This window comes from Gymnoscopelus microlampas, assembly GCF_963454915.1.
Source record: "Gymnoscopelus microlampas genome assembly, chromosome: 14".
NCBI lineage: Eukaryota > Metazoa > Chordata > Actinopteri > Myctophiformes > Myctophidae > Gymnoscopelus > Gymnoscopelus microlampas.
The window spans coordinates 10,009,534-10,024,265 of record NC_139951.1 but is presented as its reverse complement, the minus strand read 5'-3'; the positions used below and the strand labels follow the sequence as shown (position 1 = coordinate 10,024,265).

General features: G+C 39.9%; 1 protein-coding gene across 1 annotated transcript in view; it reads left to right on the top strand.

The window, feature by feature from the left end:
- LOC311059893 (uncharacterized protein) overlaps window positions 1-9,750 on the top strand; it is a 113,130-nt gene extending 103,380 nt beyond the window's left edge. The window contains exons 5-7 of the mRNA XM_084078003.1: window positions 8,167-8,226; window positions 8,839-8,911; window positions 9,726-9,750. Coding sequence (XP_083934129.1) covers window positions 8,167-8,226; window positions 8,839-8,911; window positions 9,726-9,744 — 152 coding nt within the window. The 3' untranslated portion in view covers window positions 9,745-9,750. The remainder of the gene's footprint in view (window positions 1-8,166; window positions 8,227-8,838; window positions 8,912-9,725) is intronic.
- The last annotated feature ends 4,982 nt before the right edge of the window (window positions 9,751-14,732 follow it).

Sequence of the window (14,732 nt, the reverse complement as noted above, 5' to 3'; positions counted from 1 at the left end):
AACGTGTGAACAGGTATTTTCAAATGCCAAAGATTAAATAGGGCTGAAGTGGTTAATGTATGTTTTGTAATAATAAACCAAATCTACAAAGTAACTAATAACTAAAGTTTTCAAATAATTGTAGTGGATTAAAAGTACAATATTTGCCTCTGAGAAGCAAAAGTATTGAAAATTGGAAATACTCCAATAACGTAAAAATAGCTCAAAGATTTTCTTAAGTACAGTACTTGTACTTAGTTACTTTACTACTGGTATTTGCCCCGAATGCTGCTCAGACAGGCTTTTATATTTGTTAGTGTCATTGTCAGTAGTAAGAAGTACAACACTACAGCCCTGGTTAAATACAGTTTTTTTTCTTAAGGATACACAAAAAAAAAAAAACATGCAGCTCATTATATTATCCACAAATGGATCAACTGTTGGAATAAAGGAGAGGATGTTACTCTCTGTCTTCAATTGACTAAGGTTACTTTTGTTAAATAAACATTTGACCTCTTATTTTTTTTACCATTTTGGAACCGATAAGCAGAACCGGAATCTGACTCATAAAAATCATAACGATACCCATCCCTATATCAGACATCACTCAATATATTGTGAAACCTGCCTTACAAAGGTTATCCAGGGACTTCAGACACACTCTACCTGGAGGCTGTGTATACTGTATAGACGAATCCACAGACAAGCTGCCTGTAGGCAGTCATAACTGCGGTGTTGGTGTCGCGTTGCGAACACCACAATTATGACTGCCTACAGGCAGCGCGTCAGTGGATTTGTCTATATGCATACCTTTTGTACATGTATCAACAAATCCCCGTAACCGACCTGCATATTTGGGAGTGTCACTCTCTCCCATCTTTAATGTGCCAGCATAGTTTCAGTTGAACCCAGTCGCCATTATGGGATGTTGTGTTGTTTAAAAGTTATTCATTTGCGATCATTAGGTAAGCTACACTCTTCTGCATGGACAAGATGGGGATCCTGATCCAACACCTGATCCTGAACGCTCCATTGTGCATCTGGCTGTTGGCAGCAGTTGGACATCTGGCTGTTGGCAGCAGTTGTAGGCGCAGCAAGGCATTAAGTAAGTGGTGCAACTTGCCAACTTTCATCACTTGTTTTACTCCTTCCTGTTGTTTTTGACACCTTTATATCCTACATTATATGGTGTAGAAACACTTCATCATGTATAGTTTAGGGCTGTGCCCCTGCCTAAAAAAATTATATGTATCTAACCCCCCAAAAAAAAATGTATATCAAATATCTAAATGTTGAATCAAGCAACTTGAAAACTGTCTGGGGCGCACACAAAAGGTATGAATAGCCTAGACATTAAAATTAGTGCTTTAAAGTGCAAAACCCTTTTAATTGGTTAATTGATAAATAATATGTACCTTTTCCCTTCCTATAGTGTTGTAATTGTCTAAATGTTGTGGAGTCAAAAGTAGCCTACAATATTTGTCTTCGAATTAATGTAGTGGAGAGTGAAAGTCCAAAGTGGGGGAGGGGGGGGGGGGGGGGGGGGGTAGGCACTTGGGAACGATGCAAGTTGGGAACAATGAAAATAAGGAATGCTTGCTTACATTTTAACCGTCTGTCTGTCTGTCTGTCTGTCTGCCTGTCTGCCTGCCTGCCTGCCTGCCTGTATCCCTTTTATGGCCATATGCCCATCTGGCAGTGTCAGGTTAAAACATCTGTGGAGAATGTGTGGAGAATGTCTGAAGAGTGCAAACTGACTGCGAAAAGTGACTGACTAACTAACTAATCAAATGGCAGGTGTGGGGAATTAGGCAGGTGTGGGGAATTTGGCAAATGAAGCTTAGGCCGGGGTTGCCATGGCAATCAATTGGCTCATTTGGGCCACAGCCAGAACCTTTTCTGGCGGTTCTGAACAACCGCCTATCCGACTGAGGCCGGGCACTGCACTCACTCGGGTCGTCTGCGACGTGTGTGCCGAATTTGTATCACGTACGTGGATCATTATGTGGATTACAGACGTACATAATTTACATACAGAGATTGTAAAATGTCTCATGTCCTTGTTGCTCCCTGTGCCATGGCTTGCTTGTCTACAGGTCCTGTCGTACACACACACACACACACACACACACACACACACACACACACACACACACACACACACACACACACACACACACACACACACACACACACACACACACACACACACACACACACACACACAGGGGTCTAGGGTGCACACAAAAGCCAGAGTAGACATTAAAATGACCCCAGGAGTGTTTTAAAGTGAAATACCCTTTAACTGACAGAATGTTTTTTTCTCTACACCCACCAACAAGATGTGACATACATACCATTGGAAGGATGCCTTCAATTGCCTCTAGATTCCAAACTCACCACTGTCATCCTAAGGAAAAAGACACCCTCAGGTCAACCCGTGGTGGCAGAATGGGATCGGAGCTTGCCTGGAAAAGAGACACACTATGAAAACATGACATATGAAGGCCGCACAGAATTGGATGAAAAAAAAGAAGTAATCTTCATCAAAAATATGACCATCGAAGACAATGGAGTATATTTCATGGTGTTTGGTCAGAATGTACAACCCAAGTTGCACAGAGTTGAGGTCATCAGTAAGTATGAATTATGTTCTGTTAAAGGCTGTTTTCATTTGTTTGTGTGTGTGTTCGTTCGTTAGTTTTAATGCACATCTGTATTTTCTGATGTCATCAGAAGAGAAAATTAAATCATCACTTGTTTTACATCTGTTAAAGGAGCATTTCACCCATTTTCAACCGTATCTTCATATCATTGGTCCTCACTAATGCTCATTATAAGATGACACCATTTCTGTCTACGCACTGTCTCGGAGGTGTGGATAGCTCAGAAACCTGCCCACTGATGATATCATAGGTGGTAATATAAAAAAAAGTGAATGTTTGTAAAACAGGTATTTCCAGAATATCTATGGACGTTTTTCAATGTAAAATTAAGTGTCCATAACATTAGCTGCAGAATGTCTAGTTTATTAACCTGCGGATATTCATAACAAATTATATACATTTTCAAATAGTGAAAATAGCCGATATACATGTTGTGAGCTTGTAGATTGGCTATTTTAACTATTTTTTAAATGTTCTTCAAAATAGTAAAACATGTTTAGGCATAAGGGGTAAGGCGGTGTGCAAGATAGGACCCACAGTCTCCATACATTACAGCATCTTGCCCCAAGGTTAGGCAATAACGTGAGCAAAATACATTCAATGACAAAATACATCTAATCACAGAAAATCCTGATATCACCACAGTGTCAACAGTATAAACAGTAGAATAAGCTTGGAATCCCCACCGATGATGTTATTGGTACTTTGGTAGGCAGGTTTCTGAACTGTCCATAGCCCTCCAATGAGACGCAGAGTTTTCCTAATTTTGGTGCATGACACCTGCACGCAACCAAGTAAAAAAAATCACTGCATCTAGGCCAGTGTTTATCTAATGGGGGTGCCTGTAACCCTAGGGGGATGCAGAGGCACTATTTGGGGTATGTGAGGGAAAGTGCAAACTAAAATGTATTTTACTGTATACTGTTAATGATAAAACATTGGCAAATGTCATGTGAAGGTCTGTTGATCTTGAAAGTAAACTTGACTAGCATTATAGACCAATTATTTGTTTACTAACATTGAGACTTGATGCACAGGTGATTGTTTCACGCAATCAATTCTCAACCTGTTGTTTCGGGGTGCGCTGGTTTCAGCACACCCCAACCCCCTCTTGTGTGTTGGCTAGTGAGGCGCGTCCTAGCGAGACCTGACAGAATGGGTTTCATTAAGAGCATACTGGTTGCACGCATACTGGTTCTTATCAGTGTGACGTCGTCTGTTAAGGGGTCTATTGAATAGAAAGTAATGTAAGTCATTTGCCATTATATTGTTTTAATTATTGACATAAAAACTGGACCTTTGTCAATAGTTTCTATGCAAAATATTGCAGTCAGGTAAAGGAGGTACTTAATTCAGAAATCAGCGAACGAACGGTACTGAAGCAGAAAAGTTTGAGAAACACTGATTTAGGCTATTAGCCCGAGTTACAACCTTACAGTGTAATGATGGCGTTTGAGACATGGTAAAGACGTTAGACATGATCGTAAAAGACACCAGTGCAGTGTTTCACAAAAAAATGTGTCCCAGAGTTGTTCATCAAAGTAAAGAGTGGCTGACATATAACACAAAGTCATCTGAGAGCATATTGGTGAAACTGCAGCCCTGAACAAGTAACACACACCCTCATTCCCTAAACACAACATACATTATACAGTGCATTACTAATGCCTAAACTTATTGTACAATTGTATTGCTTGCCAAAAAGAGTAGATAACAGTCTGCTTATTCAATAGACTAATTGCTTGGAACGGTTCACTACAGTATTGACAGTATGGATGTGCTTACTGTGCTGTGCTTATTTCCTTTGGCCTGCCCTATACAAGCACTGTTGAGGGTGTAGAGTGTTGTATATTGTATAGTGTATATTTTGTCCATTACTGATGGTGTTTCTTTGAATATGATGTATTTTACCCTGCTGTATCTTCAGTGCATCTGTACTTTAACTGCTGTGCTGCCTTTGGCATCTGAATTTCAACTGCAGGAACAATAAATGTCCTATTATATCTTATCCTTCTGGTAAGGGATGTTTTTAATTCGTTTCTTAGTTGTTTTCATTCTTTCTCCTAACAGAGAATGTCACAAAGCCATCAGTGATTTACAGACCACCTTGTGCACCTCAGTCTACCACCTGCTCACTGGTCTGTGAAGGAAACATCACAGATTCAGGTCCAGTCACCTATCGCTGGAAGAAAGATGAAGGGGAATGGATGGAGTCTGGACAGAACAGGACTATCAACAACAATGAGGAATGGAAGAAGGTTGAAAAAGTCTTCTGTGAAATGAAGAACCCAGTCAGTGAGGAGCAGAGTGATCCCAGTGACAACCCGTTTTATCTAAAAGGTATGTTGGTGTTTCTTGTTGTCTGTTATGCCATCTCAACAAATACACTTTACCGTGTTATTGGAAGAGATTGTGCCATGCTGTGAAGATGACTTCTTATTCCTCTATCCGCTCTATGTTTTTGATGCCTAATGATGTGTCTCTGAGGTTAAGCTAGTGTTGCCCAAACAAAGGATCGGGACCCATTTTTTGGGTCGCAAGTAAATTATACCCCCCTTTGTTTTCGCGTCTTACATTAAAATGAATTTAAAAAATGATTATTTTTTTTTAAATAAAGTCATGAATAAAGTTTAAAAAAAAGATTTACACAAAAAAAAAAAATAAGAAGTAGTGAAAATGGCAGATCTACAAACATCACATCGCATGCGTTGTGGGCTTGTAGATCAGCACAGGTGCATAAGAGCAGGCAGCCTAACTCATTGTAATTTGGCTATGGGTTTAATCCTAGACGTTACCTGAGGAAGATCACATTGAGGATAGAACTCTGAAAATGTTCTAGGCACGATCCAAGAGGCAGGAAAAAGTTATGGTTAAAAAGCCTTTATTAATCAAGGAAATAACTGTGACAATTAATCACAAACCAATGTTCCAGCTGTGGAGCCTTCATCAGGGTTTATTAGCATGGCTAAATTGCCAACATGCCAAAAATCCAACATGAGAACCAGTTGTTGTCATCAGGGCATAGTGTAATACTAATCGCAAACAGGTGAGGCCTGGCTTAGCCAGTGGATAGGCAAACTGGCAAAGGAGACATCATGAAAGATGGTGAAATTCATAAATAAAAAATAGGAGTTCCTGTATTATATTATATATATATATGACCATATTTTTTGCTGTGGTCCACCGTCCTCTGCAAACTGTCTTGATATGATAGTCCTGTTGCTCTGAAAGACTCACTCATACAATCCAGGTCTAAGTACATCCTTTATAAAAGACATCACAAGGGCAAATAAGGCAGTAGGCTACACAATAATAGTGGTGTGACCGATAAAATCCGTCTGTGGGTGTCATAATGTGACACGTGAGCTTGTAGATCGGCTATTTTTGGTGAAGAGATATGATGTTGTGGTAAAAAAAAAAAAAAAGGAGAAGAAGAAAAAAAGGAGCTGACAAAGTATAGAGACCTGGGGGAACACCAGGTTTAAGTGGTTAATAGAGTTAAAATATTTATGGAAGGCCAACAGCCAAGTCTCTGTCTAATAGATTGTCAATGTAACAGCCATACCACAATAATATGCAATTATAAGACAGGTTTTCCCTTTTCCCTTAAACCCAAGTTTACGGTAGACAAGCATATTAGGTGAAAAGCAAAAATCGAGAGGGACACCAATCTGTTGTCTATAAATGTTGTCCATAATACTTTATTGTGAATAATATGAAAATGGTCAACTGCAACAAATTTCAGTTGATGCCATATACAGTAGACTCCTCTTTGTCAGATAGGAAGTGTTGTGGAGAACATTTCTTGTGGAGAGTGGTTATATCACGATGAGATGACACTTTTGTTTTTCTTGGGACAGTGGTAGTCTCAGTAAAAAAAAACTTTAAGGAGAGGGGCCCCCGCCCTATATGTTCTGAGCAAAGCAAGAGGAAGGTCAGGTTTGTTCTACCAGAAAGTTTCCACCCTGGTCAGCTTTTCATTCACATGGCTAACCCTTATTTCACAATTGTCAAAGTGGATAACTCTTAAACTCTTATTACATTGTCGCAGGGTCTGATTCATAAGCACCTCTGTTGATGCAGCTGTAAGAGATGATACGTTATGGGGTGCCTAGTGGTGCAGCCAGTTAGCACACTGACCACATGCTTCTTGTCGTCTCAAGGACTTGAGTTTAAGTCTGGCTCATGTCTGCACTAACTGTCTGTATGTATGTGCATGTCTGCTTCGGGGGATCATTTTGCAAAAGGCTAGAGTGGACTTTCTTGGCTCAGTAGGCCAATACTAGTACCTGTACCTATCCTGTTATTTACAGTGTGGCTCTGAAAGAGGCTAAGTCGTCATTAAGGTGGTCTGTCTAAATTGTGTCTGCTGTCTGCATGGAGCTAATCTGGCAAACTGCTGGACCGATCACCTTCAACAATCCGACAATGCTTTGTTCAAATAATTATGTTCTATATACTTTAATTTGGGCTTTCATAGCCAAGCTGTCTATAAGGAAGTGAATGGCTGGAAGTGGATGGATGGATGATGAAAAGTAGTCTTGGGGATAAAGTTGGATTATTGGTTGGGATTAGGGCCCAGTGATGTTCGATAAGAACATAAGGAAAGTTGTCTTGCCCATGTGATTCAGAGATCATTTCAGGAACTACAGAAATCGTTCTAAATATAGATCAGTGGGAAAAGTATTACCAAGGATAGAACAAGGAAAATATTGGAATAATACAAAGATCTGAACCATGCATTCAAATGTTGTCCATTTGATGTATTTTGATGAGTTTCATATCAAAGGAAATACATGTTAAATCAGTCCTGTTACACTCACATGACAAGACCAATAGAAATATGTGACTTACAGTAAATGAGCCTGAAGCTGGTGTTGATAACTTCACTGTAACGACGTGAAACAAAACTGATTTACTTTTGTTCTCTACTCCGCAGCCACACCAAGGAACAAAGATGAAGGTACTAATGGTCCCAAAACTCCCAATGATTTCTATCTCATGATGATTTATCTATAGCCTAAATCTTTTTTTATTTTATAAAATATGCATCACATAGGCAGAGAATTCAAGACATGCTACAGATACTATATATTAAACTGGACCCAGTAACAACAAATGCTTTTTTGTCTTTTTATTTTAAGGAAATACACCCGTGGGACGTATTGTTGGAGGAATTGTTGGGGCTCTTATTATCCTTGCAGTCTGTTTGGTGCTGGGTGTGAAATATCATGGTGAGTTTCTCTACTGATTTTAAATGACACATAACATACAACATTCTTTTCAATTTCACAAGCAAATATTGAATGCTTTAATATTTTGTTTGTTCTGTAATGCGTTTAATATGCTGTGTGTGTGTGTGTGTGTGTGTGTGTGTGTGCGTGCGTGCGTGCGTGCATGTGTGCGCGTGCATGTGTGCGTGTGTGCACAGGTGTGTGTGTGTGCGCGCGCATTCAAATAAGCCAACAGTTGTAACCGCATATCACTGCTATTTTATCATTGAGTTTGAATTTCATAACAGATCATATAAAGCGTAGGTTGTCTTCATGTGGCTCTAAGCCTTCGGTTGATCCTGAACCTGGTGAGTGTGATAACTTTATTTGAACAGTGACTTAGTGGCTAGTAGTGATGCGCGGGTTGACCCGTAACCCGCGGGACCCGCGGGTCAACCCGCGGCGCGGGTGGGTCATATCAGAATTTCGGAGGCAATTATGCGGGCTGCGGGAGAGCGGGTCAGCCGCTCTCACATGCAAAAAAAAATAAAAATCACATGCTCTTGTTTTGTCTTTATTCCTAATAAGAATAAGAATAATAACAATAAAACAGTTTGAATACACTTGGGGATTATTTTCTAACCATGATTTTACATAATAAAAAAAAAATCGCGGTTCGCGGGGCGGGTTGAGCCATAGATTTATATATGGGTTCGCGAGGCGGGTTGGGTTCCGTCGCGGGGCGGGGCGGGTCATGAAAAAACCCGACCCGCGCATCACTAGTGGCTAGCCATCTATAAGAGGGTTGGTGTATTTCGCCGTGTGTTTTTTTCCCAGAGCTAATCTATCGAACCACTTGGCCAATTTAGTTTAACCAGACTATCAACACCAGGGACCAGTTTATAAGCAGTTGTGATTTTCATAATGTCATAGTGTGTCAGTTGTGAGTGCAGTTTTTGCTTTGTTAATGTTCATCATAGAGATTGCCTGGCCTGCTCACAGAGATATGTTGTTGTCCCGAACGTGCAAAGTATCTTTGAAGAGGCTCTTGGGGTACGTTGTATTGGTAGAATGAGTCCAGACCCACACTCTCAAATTTAAATTTCAACATCAATTAGTTCCACATCATTGAAAAAATAACAACAGCATTTGAGCAGAACTCCTGCCCAACTAGTGGTGTGGTAGGGTAGGTCGTAGGGGGTGGTAGATGCCCCCTAGATGCTTATGCGTTTCCTAAGTTCCCACAACAAGCTGATATGTAGCAGGTGGCACAGTCACAGACAGTAGTAAGAGAGACAGAGTAATATAAGCGGCTGCTGTACACAGATACATAATAAATGAGAACGTATTGGCATTCAGGACCAATTTTCTAACCATGAGAGGCTTGATAAATAGGCCTACAAGCCCAAAACTGGCACTACAGCAATAAAACAGAACTCAAAATAGTGTACAAGTGACCTGTTACAGTTCACTACCATTATCTGAGTAGTCTCCTCATGTAACTATAGCTCAGAAGACACCACACAGTGCTTGGTCTCTGTTCATGCAGCTACCCCGTTTATCATCATCAACTGATGAGGACAAGACAACAGGTGGTCAATTACTGCAATGTCACATGATTTGACCACAGGGAAGTTTAGTTCAACCAGAAGAGGGCACTGTTGTTTAATAAAGTATTACCAATGATAGAACAAAGAAAATAGTTTAATATCAAAATAAATGTTAAATCACTCCTGTAACTCTCACATGACAAAACCAATAGAGATGTGTTACATACAGTAAATGAGCCTGAAGCTGGTGTTGATTTCCTAACGTGACTGTAACAACATGAAACAAAACTGATTTACTTTTGTTCTCTACTCCGCAGCCACACGGAACAAAGATGAAGATGTACTAATGGTCCCAAAACCCCCAATGATTTCTATCTCATGATGATTTATCTATAAAATGTATTTTTAGCTTGTAGATCGGCTATTTTAGCATAAAAAGAGGGAACGGCCTTTATTAGTTTAAGTTAATGTTTCGACCTACATAGGTCTTCATCAGGGATATTTGTCATCTGATGTTTTAATCTTTTGTTGTTTTAATGTGTTTAATCGTATACGCGTGTGTGTGTGTGTGTGTGTGTGTGTGTGTGTGTGTGTGTGTGTGTGTGTGTGTGTGTGTGTGTGTGTGTGTGTGTGTGTGTGTGTGTGTGTGTGTGTGTGTGTGTGTGCGTGCATGTATGTTAGTGTGTATTGTATCCTTATTATGTTATCATTGTGTTTGAATTTCATAACAGATCATATACAGGGTTTGTTGCCTTCATGTGGGTCTGAGCTGGATGATGCTGAAGGTGAGTTTGGAAACTTTATGTGAGCAGTTTGTGAGTCTGAGTTGAACCTCCAACTAAGTTTTATATACTAACGTATATATCTGGTAGCAAAAAGTGTGTTTTGAAGAAAACGCGAAATGGCGGAAAAAGTAATCTGCCACAATTGGCCGTGGCCTATATGGAGAGTGAGAATCCAAGGAATTCAAGACATGTTTTGGGGGGCTGGCCCTATGCTCAGAACTCACGGAGGCAGGTCTGCTAAAAGGACACTTCTCCATAAGGAACAATAATATTGAATCTGTGTTTTCTTTTTCCTTTTTAAAGTTATATTTCTGGTAGATACAAAGCTATGTGCATAACTTTTGTCCAGGTTTTCAGAACGTGGTATACCCGTTTCCTGTTGCAGTTCGTTTTCCCATAGCTTTGCTTCTCATTTGTTCATGGAAATAGCTGACGTGTGTGTGTGTGTGTGTGTGTGTGTGTGTGTGTGTGTGTGTGTGTGTGTGTGTGTGTGTGTGTGTGTGTGTGTGTGTGTGTGTGTGTGTGTGTGTGTGTGTGTGTGTGTGTGTGTGTGTGTACGTGTGTTTTGAATAAGAACAACTTCCAACAGGTATAAACGATTGGACGGTGGAGAACAACCATAATTCAGCAGATGGTATGTCCATTTCCCTTCTTTTATTACCTGTCTATTATGTTATGCCCAGTGTCCAGTTTTACTTTTGAACAAAAGAGTGCAGGGTGGTGATGCTTATTTGTTTCCTAAGTTCACACAACAAGCTGCCATGTAGCAGGTGGCACAGTCAGTCACAGACAGTAGTAAGAGAGACAGAGTAATGGAAGTGGCTGCTGTACACAGATACATAATAAATGAGAATGTCTTGGCATTCAGGACCAATTTTCTAACCATGAGAGGCTTGATAAATACAAGCCCAAAACTGGCATTACAGCAATAAAACAGAACTCTAAAATAGTGTGAAGTGACCAGTAAGAGCCATTCCACTTGTTTCTAATTTGATGACGTCACCGTAGGGCACGGTCAAGGCCAAGGTTGCCTAGGTACTTAAAGAGGATCTGTAATCAAGCGCAGGTGTTGCCAGTGGCAGAGGCAAACCGCTTTTGACTGTGTTTGAAAGAGCTGGTGGTCTGTATCCTCTCATTCCTCTGTGTTATTATATGTATTGATGTATTGTATGCTTAAGTTAAGTGATTGGCAAGACAAAGCTACAGAGAATAAAACAATTAATTATGAATTCCACGGACGTTTTGGATATCAGTTATTTGAGCACATTTCAGAACTCCCTCCGCAACCAGTAGCACCCAAGTATAGGACTGGGCGTTACATAACCCGTTACAGGTCACAACCATTATCTGAGTTGTCTCCTCATGTAACTAGCTCAGAAGACACCACACAGTGCTTATTCTCTGTTCAGGCAGCTACCCCGTTTATCGTCATCAACTGATGAGGACAAGACAACATGTGGTCAATTACTTCAATGTCACATGCACAGATTTGACCACAGGGAAGTTTAGTTCAACCAGAAGAGGGCGCTGTTGTTCAACAAAGTAAGACCAAGGATAGAACAAGGAAAATATTGAAATAATACAAATATATAAACAATGCATTCTGTTGTCCATTAGGTGTATTTTGATGAGTTTCATATCAAAAGAAATACATGAAATATACGTTAAATACGTTAAATTACTCCTGTTACACTCACATGACAAGACCAATAGAAATATGAGCCTGAAGCTGGTGTTGATTTCCTAACTTCACTGTAACAATGTGAAACAAAACTGACTTACTTTTGTTCTCTCCGCAGCCACACCAACGAACACAGATGAAGGTACTAATGGTCCCAAAACTCCCAATGATTTCTATCTCATGATGATTTATCTATAAAATGTATTTTATTTTATAAAATATGCATCACGTATGCAGAGAATTCAAGACATGCTTAGGGAGGCTGGCCCTGTGCTCAGACCTCAACTTAGAGGCTGGTCTGCTAAAAGGACATTTCTCCATGAGGAACAATAATATTAAGTCTTTGTCTTCCTTTTTAAATTGCAGTTGTATTTCTGGTGAACACAGAACTCATAATTAGCATCATAAGATAACTGCTTCTCATTTGTTCACAGTGCCTCTAGTGCCAATACAAGATCCAACATCAGCAGAGAACAACCGTGATTCAGCAGATGGTATGTCTGTTTGTTCAAGCCAGAATTGAACCATAGATCGTACGATGACATAGTAGGCTACAATGAATCTTTCGTCCCAATTGCCATTCTGTACTGCACACCTCGGGACACACGCCAAGTTTGAGACCCTTCACTTTCTGAGTTATGCCAGCCACAATGTCACACACAAACACACAAACGCACACTCACACACAGATACAGACACATACAGTAATGAGCACTTAGGACCGATTTTCCTACCATGAGAGGTTTGATATACGATCCCAAAACTGACATTACAGCAATAAAACAGAGTTCTAAAATTGTGTGTGATGTGACCTTTCACAGTTCACTACCAACATCTCAGCAGTCTCCTCACACAGCAATACAACTGAAATATGTGACATACAGTAAATGAGCCTGAAGCTGGTGTTGATTTGCTAACTCATCTGTAACGATGTGAAACAAATTGATCTTTTCCTCTCTACTCAGCAGCCGCAGCCGCAACTGCAGATGCCTCTTCACTAAGGAATGAAAATGGAGGTACTAATGGTCCTAATGGTTTCACTTTTCGAATTATATTACAAAAAAAATGTACTTTTCCTTCGTACAGTACCTGTCTGTACACTGTAGGACCCTCCATGTATTCCCAACCTGCATCGTTCACGACATGCATGGCCCGGCCCTATATAAGTCACATCTGCCAAGGGAGAGAACAACACAACAGTACAGAAGATGCATCCTTTGCTCCACAATGTTTAATTCTGCTTCTGATGTGAGAGGAAGGTAGTATGTCTGCTAAAAATCTAAATATCCTATAGCCAAAAGACACACATGAGCAGGATGTAAATTAAACCCATTCATGAGCCACATATCGCATTGATTTAGAGCAAGGACATAAATCACTGTTTCCCAAACTATGGGTCCGGACCTATTTGTGGGTCACGGACACAATTGTATGGGTCAGTAAAATATCCCTCCTTTTTTCCCCTGTTTCCTACAGTTTTTATACTTATTTCAAAAGATGAGAAATAACTTCATATATTTAAAAAAAAACTTTTTTTGTAAATACAAATATTATAAGAGTAGTGAAAATAACCGATCTACGAGCTCATAACGCGATGTGAGCTTGTATATCAGCTATTTTAGCATAAGAAGAGGGAACAGCCTTTATTGATTTAAGTTAATGTTTCGACCTACATAGGTCTTCATCAGGGATATTTTTCACCTGATGTTTTAATCTTTAGTTGTTCTAATGTGTTAGTGTGTATTGTATCACTATTATGTTCTCATTGTGTTTGCATTTCAACAGATCAGGGTATGTTGCCTTCATGTGGGTCTGAGCTGGATGATGTTGAAGGTGAGTTTGAGAACTTTATGTGAGCAGTTTGTGAGTCTGAGTTGAACCTCCAACTAAGTTATAATAGATTCATTCATTAATTATAAACTAGAAAAGTGTGTCCTCGGAGCACAGGTCTACGCCAGGCAGATCTGAAAAATCAAACGTATATCTAGTAACAAAAAGTGTGTATTGAAGAATACACAAAATGGCGGAAAAAGTAATCTGGCACAATTGGCTGTGGCCTATAGGGAGAGTGAGAATCCAAGGAATCCAGGGAAAATTATATTTGTATTGGACGAGCTGTGGTTCAAGAGTTATTGTCCAAAACATGAAGTGGGCTGTTGTAGCGCCACCATGATGTCTTGATCACATGGCTACAGAGATAAGGTGTACCAAATTGCATGAGGTGTGGACAAAATCTGTAGGAAAAGTAGCAAAAAAAATGTTTTGCAAAAATCAGCCTGCTGCTGGCGTTATAGTAGAAAGAAGAAAAGAAGAAATTGGGGTGGAGGTTCATCCTTGGCCTACTGGGAGTGTGCGTTCAAAGTTTCTCAATGATCGAAATTGCAGATGGTGGAGTCCCTTGTGTGCAGTGTGGTGTTTATGCACAGAGGGTGGTTAAGTGCATCTGTTGTTTTCTAAGTTAACACAACAAGCTGCTATAGCAGACAACCTGATTGACGGGTGTATGTAACTTCTCTCAGTTGTTCCTAATATGATTTTTCGCGTAGAATCCATTTCTGCTTGGGCCATTTTTGTATGAGCATAGTTAATGAGATAATTTGCATATTTGATTAAACTAGCAGAAATAACGAGTAGAGGTGATCCAACTTGTGTTTTGGTGGTTTTCTGGTAAAACAATGAACATTTTATCTCATTCAGGTGTAAGGACCTTTACAGTGTAACCATTGGGTATGTTTATGGTAGCTAATTAACATATTCTATGCATATGTAACGACTCAAAGCAAACGCATGGTCATGTTCTGTTCAGTGTTATTCCAAGTACTAATTTTTACAATTATTATTCCTGTACATCTGACTAC